Below are 16,027 nucleotides of genomic sequence, written 5' to 3' on the forward strand. Positions count from 1 at the left end.
GTAAGTATGAAATTATTAATTTCAACGTCAGTGCACATGCTTTATTCCCCGCCTGCTACTACGTCACTGGTTCCTTATCGATGTGTACTATAACAAAAATGTGCACTCTTTTCAGGCTTATCTCGTACCTTAACAATTACCGTCACCTCTATATATATCTTGTGCGCATTTCCTTTCTTGAACGCTGTGAGCCTGGTTCGTTCAGGTCACCACTGCCATGTGCGTGTCAGCTTGACATAGCATTCCTGACAAGAAAGTAGTCCAGGGCATAACGTTAAATAATGTAACTCTACGCAATAACGTACAAACATTCCTTTAGACAGTCTATAGAAAGTCAGAAGAACATGGCTAGTTGGTCAATGGTAAAACGAAAATTTTAGCGCGAATTATACAAGGACGAAATAGAGACACATAATAACAGCACCAGCGCTGGTCCTGTTTTCATGTGTCTCTATTTCGTCACTGTCTAATTCGCGCTGAAAATTTTCGATTATAGAACGTCCATTGACATTTATCTATAGGGCGGACTGACCGTTTCTTAACTAATTCTATAGACTTCTACAGACTAATTCTGGACACTGCGTATAGGCTAGTTTATGGACAGACTTATGGGCTTACGCTTCTCATTGAATATCGTCCATAGAACATCCATAGACAGTCTAATGACTTATTGTCTTACCGTTTCTATTGTCTAGAGTATATTGAATTTATATATGTAAATGCATGCCGATAGAATATCTATATACTCCTTATGACATCATTTCACACTTTATATTACCATTGTTTATCGAATGTCTATGGACGAAATTCTAGAGAACACTGTATAGATGGTCTGTCGACGTTTAAATTTTGTAATGGAAAGCTCATGACAATTACTGTCGGGGACAGCACAAGCACCAAAAGGTGTCCGAATTTTTAGAGTGTGTGACGACGGCGTCTCAGCGGCATTGTGGTGTAGCTTGCGAAACAGCAGGGTTCGCATCACCATGCTGTGGCGCGTGGCTCGCATACGCGACTCTGACGTAGTCACAGCAAGCTGCTTGGAGCAATGACTTTGCTTTAACGTGGGTGGCCGTGACGATGAGACTCGGATCACGGGGTTCTGCTTTCGACACCATATAGTTTCCTACAAAAATCGCTAGAGGGAAATGTGGCGCCAGTGTCTACGTGAATTGCAAGCAGGCCGGCTCAGCCAGCATGCGAGTAATGGGCTTTGCACGGATTTGCCTAAATTTCATCTTTGTGGCTTCAAATGGCTCTGTGACTTTGCAAATTGATCACTTTTATCAAAATATTGCGCTGTGAACGTAACAATTCGCCATAATTACGTACGCGCGCAGAGAGTTATTGTCTTGTCGTGTTAGAAAAATGTGATTGCTTCACAATTTATAAAATATAAAGCGTAAAAGTGACGCCCAAAAAAAAGTTTGAAATGGTGAAAAGTCTGAAATCGCCATGCCGGAGCTCCATCCAGCATTATTTGTAGGAAACTCTGTGCTGGACACCATCCAATTCCATCATATTAAGAAATTCGATCGCCATCTTTTCATCTCTGATTGGCCCTCAAGGTTGCTACGGCCTCTCTGATTGGCTCAAAACGTAAGCACGGCGAAATGCGAACACATGATGGAGTTTTACAGTATCCTGGAGGTGGCGATGGTATAAAGGCTCGCTTTCTCAACGGTTATAAGGTCGCGCCCCAAGAGTGCTATTTTGGGACATTGTCCAGATTCCTGCCATATAATCGAATTCATCATCTTGTCAGCTCTGATTGGTCCACGGGGCTACTGCGGCGTCTCTGATTGGCCCAAAATGCCACCATTGCAGAATTTTCCAATATGGCGGAGTGTGGCGATGTCCAGAATAGCTTCTCAGAATGGCATCCACCCTCGGTGGTTGTTCTCGTGGCTGATGATGATGATGATGCCGTAGATGAGCTCGAAGGCTGTGGGGCTTGCTCTGTAACATCGATTGGACTACATACCCATGTGCAAGCCATGATTCCAAGGGTGCTTGAAAGACTGCAGCGGCATCTTACCCAAGTAGTAAGTATGAAAATATTTTGGTACAGAATACTAGTGTATTGGACAAGCATTTATTGCTCAAGAACAAATACGTATCAAATGATTTCCTATTAGAAAAAACGTATGTCTCATATGCCTTGTATCCATGATCCTATATGATATGGAATCATGTATCAAAAGCCCTAGATCCTCACGAATATGACCATACATGATTATGGCACGAGTCATGAGGGTCGTATAATAGTGCATGTAACGGACGCAACAGGCTGAGCAATATTTTCTTCACTCTGGTTGTGTGTACAGTTAAGGCGTCATTTTCATATGCAACTGAAATCCAATCTATGTGTGCGTGCTCACACATGCATTGATTGGAACCACCTTCCCGCTGATACTGTATCATACTAACGATAAGGCTCTTTTTTCATGAGACTGACGCTAGCATTCTATAACCAGAACTATCGCATTCTCTTGCGACACACTCGCTAATATTGCATATAACAAGAAATTCTTTTGTTTTGTATTTTTTTTCTTTCATTGCGTTTTTGTTTACTAAGTATACTAAATTTTGTGTCACTACCATCTACAATGTCTTTGGCCCTGAGGCTATGACAAATAAAATGAAACGACAAAAAATTCGTAGCTTGTGAGTGTTTGTGTGTGCTTGCGGTACATACGTGTAAGTGTGGTACGTGGAGGCAAGTACCGCAAAGGCGAAATTTTCCGCGCACTCCTGAACCTGTCACATCAGCAAAACACTATACCAGGGCCAGCACAGAGGGATACGAGAACACTGCCGTCGCTTTCTCCTTTTTCTTTGTGGCACAAATAATACAGTGTATATAGCAATGCGAGGTACTCGATCCGCCAGCTCCCGCAGTCGCCTTTCCTTGCTAACTGTCTTTATTCTTTCATTTCTCATTATCCTATACGTCATAATCAGGAGCGCTCTGCAGAGTACGACGTGCTATAGAGAAAAAGAAAAGAAAAAAAGGAAAGAAAAGAAAGCAAAAAAAAGGTGGGCGTTGCTTGTTGGCTGGTCAATCACACTGATGACACGAGCTGTTCGCCTCCCCAATCGGCTGTTCAACCCCGCCCGCGTTCAACACGGGGCTCGGCGGCGACGCGCAGTGTACCGCATTCCGCGCAGTTCGCGCTCGGGTCGCGACGAAGCCGCGCATGCCGCTTATCGCGCTATGAATAGCCCCCGCAGTGCGCTCAGCGCCGCGCCAAGTTCAGCAACCGTTGCGCCAGCACATCCGACCAATGGCGGCACACTGCTATAGCGGCAGTCACGTGGGACGAGGCGAGATCGCCTGCGCCGCGGGGTCAAGTACAGTAATTAACGACCGGGTGCGGGTTACCGGTGGAGATTGCAACAGTCCGGGAACGCGCGGTTTTCGGCCGGCGCTGAGCAAATAGTTCGCCGAACAGCACGTGCGTCCTGTGGAAGGGTAGAGTTACAGCGTTTGCATTACAGGGACAGTTAGCGCCTATACCAGATCACTTTAGACTGGTAACGTATTCTTTCGAAATAACCTGGTGAGCGCAACTTCATTGAACGGCGCATGCGTACTGTGGAAGAGAAGAGTTAGCGTTTGATTACAGGTACCAGTATTACAGGTACCAGTATTACAGGTACCAGTATTAGAGGTACCAGTATTACAGGTACCAGTGCTATTTTACTCTAGACTTGGTAAAGTATTATATCAAAACCCCGTGGTGAGCGCAAGTTCACTGAACAGCGCATGCGTCCTGTCGAGCGTTTGATAGCAAAGACACTGATTGCCTACGTAGAGGTACGGTATTCCATGATGTAACTTCGTAGCGCGTAAAACCAAGGACGACAGACACGACAGACAACGACAAACAAAGGCTAGTGTACGTCGTTTCCCTTCTGTCTCGTCCTTTGTTTACGGGATCACAAGAAAAATCTATTCACGTGATACGAAGTTACTCCATACAAATATATTCCAATATTAGGTCCGTTAAAGTACATTTTAAAGAACGCATGGCGAGCGCAAGTTCATTGAGCAGCGCATGCGTCCTGTGAAGAGTAGCGCTGTTGACTACATGCAGGGACAGAGTATCATCATTACGTCAGTTTAGACCGGCAAAGGCATTTATCTATATCTATTTTTTACAGTAAGACGTTGATTACACGATAGTAAAGAAAGAAAAAAATGAAAGTCACGTCCTTTCTGTGATTTTTGTGTCGCCGCTTGTTTTTCGGAAACGTTTTGCAGCGCAAGAGCAACACGGACACAAAAGAACACATGGTACGACATATGAGCGCTTATTTTTCGTTTTTGCGTCTTTACCAACCTTTGCAAGTGGGGACGGCAAGCTATTTGCAGAAGCGCTATTTGCTAATACAACTTAGGTTACCATTCCCCACTATAGCGTTCATTTAACTCTCCGGAGTATGCGAACGCGGTAGTGGTTTAATTCAAACCCATGTCTCTTGTCCTTTCCTATTGTCTCATGTCTTTCTCCTTCCTGGCTTTCACACTCAGGCTAATTGACCTTTATACGTGTATACAACAGAAACCAACTATAACCCAAAAATGAGGTTATTAATTCCTGAGATATATTAGAAAAGACGATGGGAGTCAGCGCGATCATGGCAGCTTCGCGCGCTTTTACTTCGACCACAAAGTATACGTAGTGCATAGAGTTTCGTACACTGTCACCTAGGGGCGAAATCTGGCGCCACCGTCTAGGCGAGTTTTTTAGCGGGCGCTGTGTCACCATGGGAACGTCGGGATGTGGGCGCTTCGGCTTGTTTTGATCATGGCTTGGCTTAAAACATGGTCACGGCTCCGCAAATATGACTTTCTTGAAATGAAATATTCTGTAGAAAGTCTTGTTTTCCTGTGTTATGTATGCTGCAATAATGTTTACTTACATATTTGCTCGTAACAATACAGTACAAGTAAGAGAATAAAACCGAAACATACGACGAAGACTCACGCGCAGTCAGCTTACTTTCTCGTCTTTCCTGCAACTTTCGCGGCCCAGCCTCCTGTACTGTTCACATATTATGTACAGGCGTACACGACAGAGCGAGAGCTTATGTTTCGGTATGGGAGAGACAAAAGGCGATTTCCTTGGCGTCGAATATCTCAACGATTGGCGTTTTTTTTTAACCACGTAAATTGATGTTGACTCATTTGGCGTCCTCCTCCAATACTGTCATTGCAACCTTCGCGTTAAAACCAGTAATTAAAAAAGATAATTAACCAATTTCTGTTAATTACGTGTCCACCATGTTGAACGAACGAATGGCGAAGAATACCTCATTACATATCGGTGAAATCCTATATAAAAAAATTGTTCCAATTAAAAAAAGATCACAGAGTATATGGTGTTTTGTTGCTGAGCGCGGAGGTCGCGGGTTGAGTTACATATATAGATATAGGCGTGAGTCACAATATTACCATTTCTAAAACCTCAACCAAGTTTTCTCGACTTTCGGAACCATTAGAGAAAAAAAGTTTCTGAAAATTATTCGATCATTTAGTAAGGCTTCACGCTATAAGCTCATAACTTTTTATCACGATATTGAGACTTCAGCGACATCAGTAAAGCCTTCATAAGACGCGAGAAGGCACTGACTCATCTGCCCTTTTTTTTAAGGCTCTTTCCCCAATGTACTGCTCTCGTACCGCGAACCTCGATATAACGAACACGGATGTATCAAATATCGGATATAACGAAGAATTCTTGGCATCGGACATGACTTCATTAGAACGAGATCGGACGGTTATGCGGAAGTGTGCATAATACAATCCGCATATCGTTACTCTAGGATAGGTGCGGTGGCAAAAAAGAACAAAAGATTTACCACACATTTTACTAAAGTGAGTTCTTTCGAAAAGATGAGAGCAATACTCGTAGGCAAATGTTCAAAAGGGTAGATGTCGAATATTGTTCACAGCTGCGAATAGTACCGAGAAATGGAATCGTACTGTATTTGTTCGCTCTTTAGACGTACATTATCCATCCACATGGCTCCTTTTCCTACAAGTATACACTATACAATATTACATAAAGTATACAATACTGTACAATACTGTAGTAAACTATATGCTTCGCAGTGATAATACTACAGCATACTATGCTCCAATATAATAAAGTACAGGTTAAACCCCATAAAGCCCGCCTCGGTGGCTAAAGTGCTATGGCGTTTTGCTGCAGGTCACTACATAGCGGGTTTGATAACCAGCTGCGCCGCTGCATTTAGACGGGGGTAGAATGTAGAGAGTTTGGTGCGCGTTACTCAAAGCTCAGGTTGTCAAAATTAATCCGAGGAGTTTTTAAGACAGCGTGTAGCATTGGCACGTTGAACCCCATACCGACTTTACGCATAATAAAAATAACGTGCTCGCGCGGGAGAAATTGCGAATATATGAGGCTGCAGATGTGACTTGTTCTTCCAGTTTCTACAAGTGTATTGAAAGGCTTCAAGAAATGTCCAAAGCTGCCCACGTGTGTGAAGACGTGACTTCAACAGATCGTCGTACGTCTGAAACACGGTGGATGACCTAGGTGTGCTAGTGACGCGTAACTGTGGGGCGGAAACTACGCGTGTTACGTAACCTTCCGCCGAAAGAAAAAGATAACAAAGTAGGCTTAGTGGAACATTCAGGATATCTTTATGTGATATGCAGCGGCGAAACGGCGTTGTCCCACGCGCGGGCTTCTATCCGAGCACCGCCTACTCCTGGTACAGGCGCCATGACCAACAGTTATGCCCACGACAACAGTCGTAGCCATAGCTGTGCCATAGTCATAGTCAAGCATAGCCATAGCCAACACAGCCTTCGACGTAGTCGTAATGGTCTCTAGCTTTAGCCCGGTGTTCTTGTAGCTGTCATCACGGGTGGTTAGGCTGGCTACTTGGCTGCATATCACGTGGCTTTCGTTTTTCCTTGACTGCCGGCAATCGTTTCGGAGGCCACGCTTATCTCAGAAAAAAAAAGTATGTGCTCTGATAGAGAAATGGCGCTAGATGACAAACGGCACCAATATAAATAAAAATGCGCCTATTCGGTTGTATTCGAAGTATATACGTCGCTCGTAGTTAAGTACTGGATGATTGAACACTATAAACTTATTCCCGTCTAATATTTGAACAACGTATTCTACCACAACGACGTTCGGCCTCACGATTAGTAGTGGCACTCCAGTCGCCAAACCTTTAAAGATAATCGTGGTCACGTGAATGGATCTAGACTGCTGGAAGAGTGGTGACGCAAAAGGAGGCAAGACATGGATCGAACTTTCTATATTTAATAATTCATCTTAGCGTATAAAATAATTTCAATAGTTAGGTACACGAGAAAAGCAGAGAGTGAGGTTGGTGGTAGTGGAAGCTCCTGTTAAGTTCATGTTTTCGCTAGGCAAGTTTCTTGGTGTCTTACACTCTTTAGGCTTAAGTCGGCGGTAATATGTTCTGGGCATAAATGATGCGTGTTTCCAGCGGAACGATTAAACGCAGACAGAGACAGAAGGGACCGAACAACCGCTATAGCCTCTTTCGGTCTTTTTGGGTGTTTAACCGCTCCCCTGAAAAAAAAATGCATCGTTTGAACCCGAACCAAGAAGCGCTGTTCGTTACGCTTACCCGTGGCCCTTAACCGTTACTCTTATCCTGTTCCCCACGAACCCGTTGCCCAACTCGTTACCCTGGTTCAGGGACGTCCTTGAAGCCTCGGTTTCCCGACCTATGTGAATCGCCGTTGTATATAACAGCGTCGCAAACACAAAAGCAAGCCCCATGAGCGGCTTACCCGGGGCCGAAGGCCGCCCAAGCAGAAGCCAGAGGAAGTCTGCGCAATACCGCGCATGCGTAGTGCGCGCTACAGGAAAGACGGGAGGGTGACGCCACCCATCCCCCCCACAACCCGCACGCACGCACGCGCACAAAACAGGGAGCCATGTGATGTGTAATAGAACGGACGGTGGTGTTCATTTATTGCACAGTGAGAAGGGCCTCGCGGTAGCGGCAGCAGATCAGGCATGGGGGTTGGAGGTTCGGGCCGAGGCCGCCGCTCGGGACCGGCGGCGCTCGCTTAACAACAGACATGCGCACACCGCAGTGAGGCCTTGTTTTTTGCGCGACCACATCTCGTCTTATAAAACATCTCTCTCTCTTCTTGTATCTCGTGTCTGTTACAATCTTATTTCGTCTGCGTTTTTTGGCTTTTCTTCTTTTTTTTTTCGCTTTTTACACATTGCGGGGGCGGTCGCGCCGCGCAGCGATCACAGCAACAGCGACCCAACGCGGAGACCCACGAAGGCGACGTTCAACGGCGACGACGACGCAGCGGCACAGCATCGTCGGTCGACGAGTGGTGGGAGGGGAGGGGAGGTGCGGCGAGGCGTGCGCAAGAGTGCATGTCGGCGGTCACGCAACCGTAGCGAACGCCGCGGTGATCCCCCGCGGTTTTGTCGGCAGGCAGTCCGTGACGGACTTCTCCGTCGTTCGGGCGCTGCTCGGCGGGTTACACACACACACACCACGCACGCACGCACACACTGCCGCTGCAGCCACACGGCTTTCGCGTTATAGGCACAACGGTGCACGACAGCTTCTGAGGAAGGAGTCTCTTCTGTACAGTACGCGGGGGTGTAGTACCAGTGCGCGCTCTCGATCTCACAAGACACACACAAAACTTGCTTCGAAAAACACGCACGCACCCACGAGCGCTGGCTGGCTGGCCGGCCGGCCTCCGGGGAGGAAGAAGATCGACGCCGAGGAAAGCGGAATTCGACGGCGGTTCAACCACGGCCGGCGGCGGCGGCGGCGGCAGCAGAGAGAAACGCACCGAGAGAAGAAGCACGTCGTCTTCCCCCAACAATAACAAAAAAACAAAAATTACTGTCACCATCACGACATGATGTGCCGCGTCTCGGCCAACGCCGCGATGATGCCTGCCCCGGGTTCTTGGTGGTGCAGGTCTCCCTGGTGATGACTGTGGTGGTGGTGGTGCGTCTGGTACAGGCCGTACGGGTGATGCGGCTGCGGCGGCATCGTCGCGTACTCGATGCCACACGGAGGCGGCTCCGAGCCGAGCGTCTCGTACGTGGCGTGATCGCCCGCACCGAGGGGCGGCAGCGGCGCGTAGCCGCCCGCCGACGTGCACACGGGCGACGCGGCCGTGGCGGCGTCCAGGAACTGGACCAGGTCGCTGTGCTCCAGGAACGTCTCCTGGGGCGGCTGCGGCGCGTACATGTGCTCCGTGGCCCCGTAGTAGGAGTCCTGGGGTAGGTCGCCCTGGGGCGGACCGTACGGGGAGGTAGCCGCGTAGATGGGAGAGTAGTAGGACGGCGGCGTCCTCTGGAACGAGTAACCGCTCGTCGTCATGGTCGTGTTGGCCGTCGTGCAGATGTGCTGCTGCGTCAGCCCCGGGGGACCGAGGCCCCTCTGCGTGTGGGTCCGGTACGGGGGCCGGACGTTCTTGAGGAACATGGACTTGTCGTTGAACTTGCACATGAGCTGCGACAGGTGGCTGCCCGTGCCGTCGTCTATGGGACCGCAGCAGTCTTCGGGTTCCATCGGAGACAGCTCGGGCGTCGGCGGCACGGGCGTCTCGTACGGCATCTCGGGCATGAGCCGGCTACTGCAGTCCGGGGGGCTGCCCCTGGCCGGGCTGGAGTCCGGGGGCGTCTGGAGGCCCCCGCCGCCGCCGTTGCCGCCGCCCTCGTCGGGGCTACCGGGCTGCGAGGGACTACCCCGGCGCGACCCGCGCTTGGCGTGCTTGCGTCTCCGCGGCCGGTACTTGTAGTTGGGGTAGTCCTGCATGTGCTGTAACCGCAGCCGCTCGGCCTCTTCGACGAATGGCCGCCGCTCCTGCAGAGTCAGGCTGCGCCACTTCTTGCCTGCGGGAAGAACGACATATATAAGCATCAGGATTTGCGGCACAGCAACATTATTACGCAATGTCGTAAGTTTCCTTTAAAATGTTGTTATACCGCCCGATTGTGGACAGTCGGACAATGACATTAAAGACATTCAGGCGGAATCATGGAATAAATACGAAACTCTCACCGATATATAAAAAAACCAACCCTACTGTCAAACGAACTGGGACATATTGGGCATTTCAGGCGAAGCTTGTGCAGCAGTCGAGCAAACTATTCTCATCCGGTTGTTGCAGCGTTGACAGCTACGCAGGAACCGTTAACAACTATGTGCGCAAAAACCTGAGCATCAGTGTTACCGCCGCTCTGCCTGGCGAAAAGTTAGTAACTAACGAAGCGTTGCAAATACAACCAAGAGCAACGACGTGTATCTCGGACCGTATGCGTGTATTTCGACACAATGGCAATAAGATTTCTGGACATTATGCATGATATGTTATATATTATAACTGCTACTATAACAGACATATTATAACTGCTGATTCATTGTGTCTCATTGCAAACAGAGAGAAAGAGAGCGAGAGAAAAGCATCATGAAAGCAGCGTTCGAAATGATGGTTGTTCGTTCATTTTTATTTCTGCATTCCGTGCAATAGACATCTATGGAACAGAGACAAAAAGCTTGTCACACGACAGCCTTGACGGGGTCATTGAAATCTCAGCGGAGGGGCATTTCCACGTTCCATCCAAATTACGGCTGTTACTATACCAGGGCCCAGGGCCTATTAGTCGAGCCCAGGGCCTGAACGTCTAGCACCAGAGTACTTCAAACGCTCGGCCATCGCCACCAGAATCTGCGAGACTCCAAGTGACCTCCTTTTCGCCGTTCTGTTTTTCTTTTCTTTTTTTCTCACTTTAATGTAGACAAAGTGCGTCTTTAACAGAATAGTCGTCGCGGAAAGGAGGAGGTAAGAGATTGTGTAAGGAGTGCTTAGGTGCATGAGGGCTGCTTAAGGTGCAAAAAAATAATAAATAAATAAACATTAAATAAACATGCACCTAAAGCTGCCAAGGCAAAACTTTATTTTTCTTATTTCTCGGCTCCTGGAAAAAACTGTTTTTTGCCAAACTTGTACACACGCCCTGGAGGCATGCCAAGAACAGCTCCCCCCGTCGCGTGCTACCAGAACGAAGAAAAACAACTGCCACGCCAAAAAGAAGAGAAAAGAAAAGGAACAGAAAAAAAAATGGCAACGGAAGAAGAGGCCAATAAGAGGAGCCAAGGCTTCCCGCCTGCTACGTGGCGCTATGGTAACAACCGTATTTGGGACGACGGTCGGCTCATTATCGCGCACCAAGAGAGAAATAAAAAAAGAAAGAAAGAAAGAAGAGAGATTACGCTGCGGTCGGCCGCCGCAGCGGCGACACACACAGAAGCACAGTACCGCGAAAAACAACGCCCGCGATTGCGGAGAGGAAGGAGAGTGGGACGGAGGGGAGAGGAGAGGTGGGAGCGGGTAAAGACGATAAGCGTGACGATAGGCGTGACGCAACTGCAGGGACGCCGCCCGCGGCGCGGCAGGCGTTGGGACGTGCCGGTGACATCGCCAGCTACACCCCGCAGACTATATGCATACGAGGTAATATTACTGAGATCGAAACTGGCGGTTTGCTGCGTCTGTACGTCATTCGCGTAATAGGCCGTCGCAGTTATCGTGTGGTCAGACACCTCAACCTCATTATCGTCGTAGGGTGACGAGACACAAAGCTTTGCCGTAAACAATAGCCACCGCTACAGGGATTCGAACCCATGGGCCTGCGGCAACCTCAAGACCTGGACTCGCTAGCCGTTGCGCCACTTTTTATTATTATTATTATTATTATTAAAGAGAAGCGCAACCGAGGAACTTAAACAGAACACAGCACAAGCCAATGGTCAGGCAAATGCCAACACAAATCAAAGAAAACGAAACCAATCAGAACGTCGCTAGAGCTTCGTATATACGTATGTGAATTATCTGCTCGTGGAAGACGTTCTTGGTTTTCCGGTGTGGTTCGGCATTTCTGTCAATCAGTACGTTCAATGAAACAATGTTCTACAGTGAACATTGCTAACCATTGTGCTTTACTGCGCAGCCCTGGCTACTCGCGCGCGTTTTTGCGACTCGCGCTGACTCCGAGAGTGGTGGTGTCTGCAGTACGTGTATTTCGGAGCCCAGGGCATGCAGTTGCTGCAGCGGATGTTGTGTTTGTATGCATCGCATGTAAGAAATCGTTCTTAAGACAGCGGCGCCCGTTGTGAGAGCCTGGTGCTCTAGCGTTCAGTGTAAATTAAATCACAGCTTGAAAAACAAAAATTGCTGATCAGGCGATGAGAAAAATCGTGAACATACTGAACAGCTAACACACTTGGTCTTCTCTGTGCAACTTTCGCTATTTTACGTATACCTGTCTGCTCCTCGCCTTGTTTAACCCACACGACGTGGCGGCGGCTCAATGCCACATTGTCGCGCGTTCGATTTCCGATCGCGGCGACCGCCCTTCGATAGGAGCAAAATGCAAGAATGTTCGTGTACTTAGTTATAAGTGTACATTTAAAGACACCACGTAGTCAAAATCCTGCTATACAGTGTTTCTTAATCCCCAGTGTTGCTTTGGATGAGAAATCCCAAAATCAATCAATCAACCAATCAATCAATCACTCACTCACTCAATCAATTTCCTTACTACCATTCTTGCGCTATATGAAATGACCGATTCATTCGGGTATAGACTGCGTTTTCAAGCCGTTTTATTTCACCAACTACGTTTCGCTCTGACGGCCTGTTCATCCAAATGGTGCACGCAACCTGCATCACGCGGCGAAAAGGCGAGAGAGCAACAACAACATCACCACCACCAACAACAACAGCAGCAACAACAACAATAACAACAAAAACACGAGCGGTGAAAAGGTTGCAGCAAAGTGACTCGAAGCCGTTGACAGGCGGACATGTGCGTAGCGCTCTCGCCGTGCGTGACCATAACGTCTCCTCAGCGGCTGCTGAAGTAAGGAAGGAGGTTAGGGGGCGGGGGGGAGGGAAAGGAGGGCTAAGGGCTTCGAAGGCGTGGAGGTTGCGACCGCGCGCTCGCGGGGCGCCCTGTGGTTAGGCACACACACACACACAGAGGTCGCGTGAGGCCTCCACACCTCGCTCGAGCGCCGCTATAAGACGAGCGGGGGGGGGGGGGGATCCTCTTGAAAGGTGTCGTGACGAGTCTGGGAGAGGCACAATTGCGCCGCGGAGCACGCGCAAAGCATTCATTTGGGGGCCGACCCATATCCAGGGCGACGCACGTCGATCTGGGCAGATAGATGACCGTACGCTACGGTGTAACCATACAGTGGAATCTCCTTTATACGATTCTGCATAATACGTTTTTCGGGATAATACGTTTATTTATTTTCCCGATAATACGATTTTCGGGTAATACGTCGGATGACACGATTTTCGGATGATACGCTTTATTTTCCGGTACCCGTGAAGATCGTATCAACGAGATTCCACTGTACACGGTTCCAACGATAACGGTGGCGCTAAGATTTTTGAAACAACGCCGTTGGCAGCAACCGGTCGCAGTTCGCGCAGTGGAAGCAGTTCGTAACGGCGTCGGCGCGCTACACGTCATTCGGTTGCGCGACGATAAACGGCCATGTTCCGTCCGTTCAAAGCGTTTTAGCGCAGTGGCTTCTTGTATCGCCGATTCGCAACACTTTCAGGACAGGAAAGTATTGCTTTGATTCGGTCTTTGCACGCCCGTCACAACCAAGCAGAAATGAGTCCACTTCGCCAATCTACTTAACAAGAAAAGCCGGTTAAACATACAACCTGAAGTCGCATGGGCGAGGCAGTGAACAGGAAGCCACGGCGGTGGGTCAGTGTCTATACCGTGTTCCGCTCCGAGGACACGGGTTCGATTCCCGACCTCAACAGCCGCGTTTCGATGGAGCCGGAACGTAAAATACGCCCCTGTACATCAATTTAGGTGTACGTTAGAGGAGTTCCAGGATCTCGAAGAGCGACCGAGGGGAGCTGTATATTACAAATAGTTCGAAGTGTAAGAAATGCCCCGCGTCCGTCCCTTGTTCTCTCTTTTTCTCTTATTTTCCTTTCTCCGCCTCGTCTAGTCATAATCTATCTATCTCTCTCTCTCTCTCTCCACTGCGTCGTCACCGCAGAAAGAGTCCGTCCCAGCGAAAATCCGTTCGAGACAGGGCGTGTTAGCGTTACCTAACCGGCACATATATACTTCCTTCCTGATGATAACCAAAAAAATCTACGCCCGCGGCGGGCCTGCAGCTATATTAGCGTCGTTTCGACGCTCGCCGCGGGCGCCGGATTCTCCGGCGCCGCGACAAGCATCCGCCGCCGCGTCGGAAGACGAACGTTTCGACGACGACGACGACGACGACGCTACAACGGCGAACGCCGCGCGCGAAGATCTCTCCTATATGCCGCGGCCGTCGAACCAACCCGTTCGGCGACGCCGAAGGTTTTCCCGTGGTCTCCTCGGGCGGCCCGGCGTCAGCTGAGCGGCCGGCCAGCCGGCCGTGCGGCGCACGGGGCCCTCTTTCCCACGCTCGGGATGTAGGCCAAGCGAAACGGGTCCGGCCTCTGACTGCCTTCCACACTACTACTACCCCCCCCCCCCCCCCCCTTTGCTTCCACCTTCACCGTGTACTGCCGCTGTTGCTTCTTTCTTTCTTTCTTTCTTTCTTTCTTTCTTTCTTTCTTTCTTTCTTTCTTTCTTAGCTCATACGCCGCTGCTGTCTGCTTAGGAGACTGTGTTGTTGTTGTTTTCTTTGCAGCGTCGCCGGCCGGCCGGACGGACGGACTGGCCGATCGACGCTCGCTCGCGCTGAGCCGTGCGCGCGATATGGCGGCGCGAGCGACGACCACGGTCGGCCGTTTCGCGATCGGCGCTGCTGGTGCCTAGCGGTGCAGTGTACGCGCTGTGTCGCGATATCGTACACATACATATACGCGCAAACGTCGGCGACCGCGCACCGCTAAGTCGACTTAAGCGCGCGCGTTTTATTACGCGATCGCTTTAACCAGCCGCGCCGAAGGTTGGGACCGAGAGCATGACAGAGACGCATTGGCGGCGAACGGTGTGTGCCATTACACCACACGCTATCGAGGGTCCGCGCGGTAGGTGTCCTGGTTAAGCAATCGTACGCAACCAAATCATCGAGAACTATATAGCTGAATTTCCCTCACACACAGACAGGTACACAAAAAAAGTTTAATGAAGATGAATATAATCGGCAGAACCGATCTCACGATGACAGTCGGCGGTATGCGATTAGCATTGTATCAATATAGCGACACGAGGTATTGCCACCGTCGAAACGAGTTATGTCTGAGGCGCGTACTGCATGCAGCGGGACTCCTCTCTTGCGCTGTTTGGTTGTTTCCCGTTTAGTTTTTCCTCGGGAAAAACTTGCGAAATAACGAGATACTGGCGACGAAAAAAAAAGAGAGCTGACAATCCGGACTGTAGTTTTCTGTTACATTTCTTTATCTTTCCTAATCTCTGGGGTTTATTTCATGTTGTTCGTAGGCTGTCCGGCCCTTGGGTGGCCTATTTTCCCGGGTTGGCATCATCTAATAAGCAACAACTGCGCGGAACGAATCAGATTCTGATGCGCGCGCGACACAATCACACCGTTGTAACGCTTTTCCGTTGCCCTTCAGAGACGGGGACGTGCCTTGAAACCTGCAGCGTTGTCAGCGTCGGTCCCTCGGGACCAGGAGGCCAAAAAAAGAAAGAAAGAAACGCAACTGTGTTCTGATAGCGGACCGTTGCGAGCATATTCTCGGGTGCGAAGTGAAGTGGTTTCCTCGTGACCGCTCTTGACTCACTCGTTTGACAACAGTGACGAGGAAGCACTTGTGCGCGTGCGCATTATACTTAATGTAGCGTTTTAGGGAAAGCATGCCGTATCTTCCAGGAGCTCGGAAAGCCGAATGGAACACCGGGGAGCGCAAAGTGCGACGGAAATTTTTGAGTTCCCGCCGTGCAGTTGGGATTTTGTCCGTTATACGTTCCGCGTACGTGGCGGAAGCAGTCGCATCCGATCTGTATACACGTCG

At 49.4% G+C, this 16,027-nt stretch overlaps 1 protein-coding gene across 1 annotated transcript in view; it reads right to left on the minus strand.

The window, feature by feature from the left end:
- Positions 1-7,968: 7,968 nt before the first annotated feature.
- Positions 7,969-16,027, minus strand: part of LOC119466369 (transcription factor Sox-7) — a 45,910-nt gene continuing 37,851 nt past the window's right edge. Inside the window, exon 2 of the mRNA XM_037726880.2 lies at positions 7,969-9,908. Coding sequence (XP_037582808.1) covers positions 8,917-9,908 — 992 coding nt within the window. The 3' untranslated portion in view covers positions 7,969-8,916. The remainder of the gene's footprint in view (positions 9,909-16,027) is intronic.

This window comes from Dermacentor silvarum, chromosome 10, assembly GCF_013339745.2.
Source record: "Dermacentor silvarum isolate Dsil-2018 chromosome 10, BIME_Dsil_1.4, whole genome shotgun sequence".
Lineage (NCBI taxonomy): Eukaryota > Metazoa > Arthropoda > Arachnida > Ixodida > Ixodidae > Dermacentor > Dermacentor silvarum.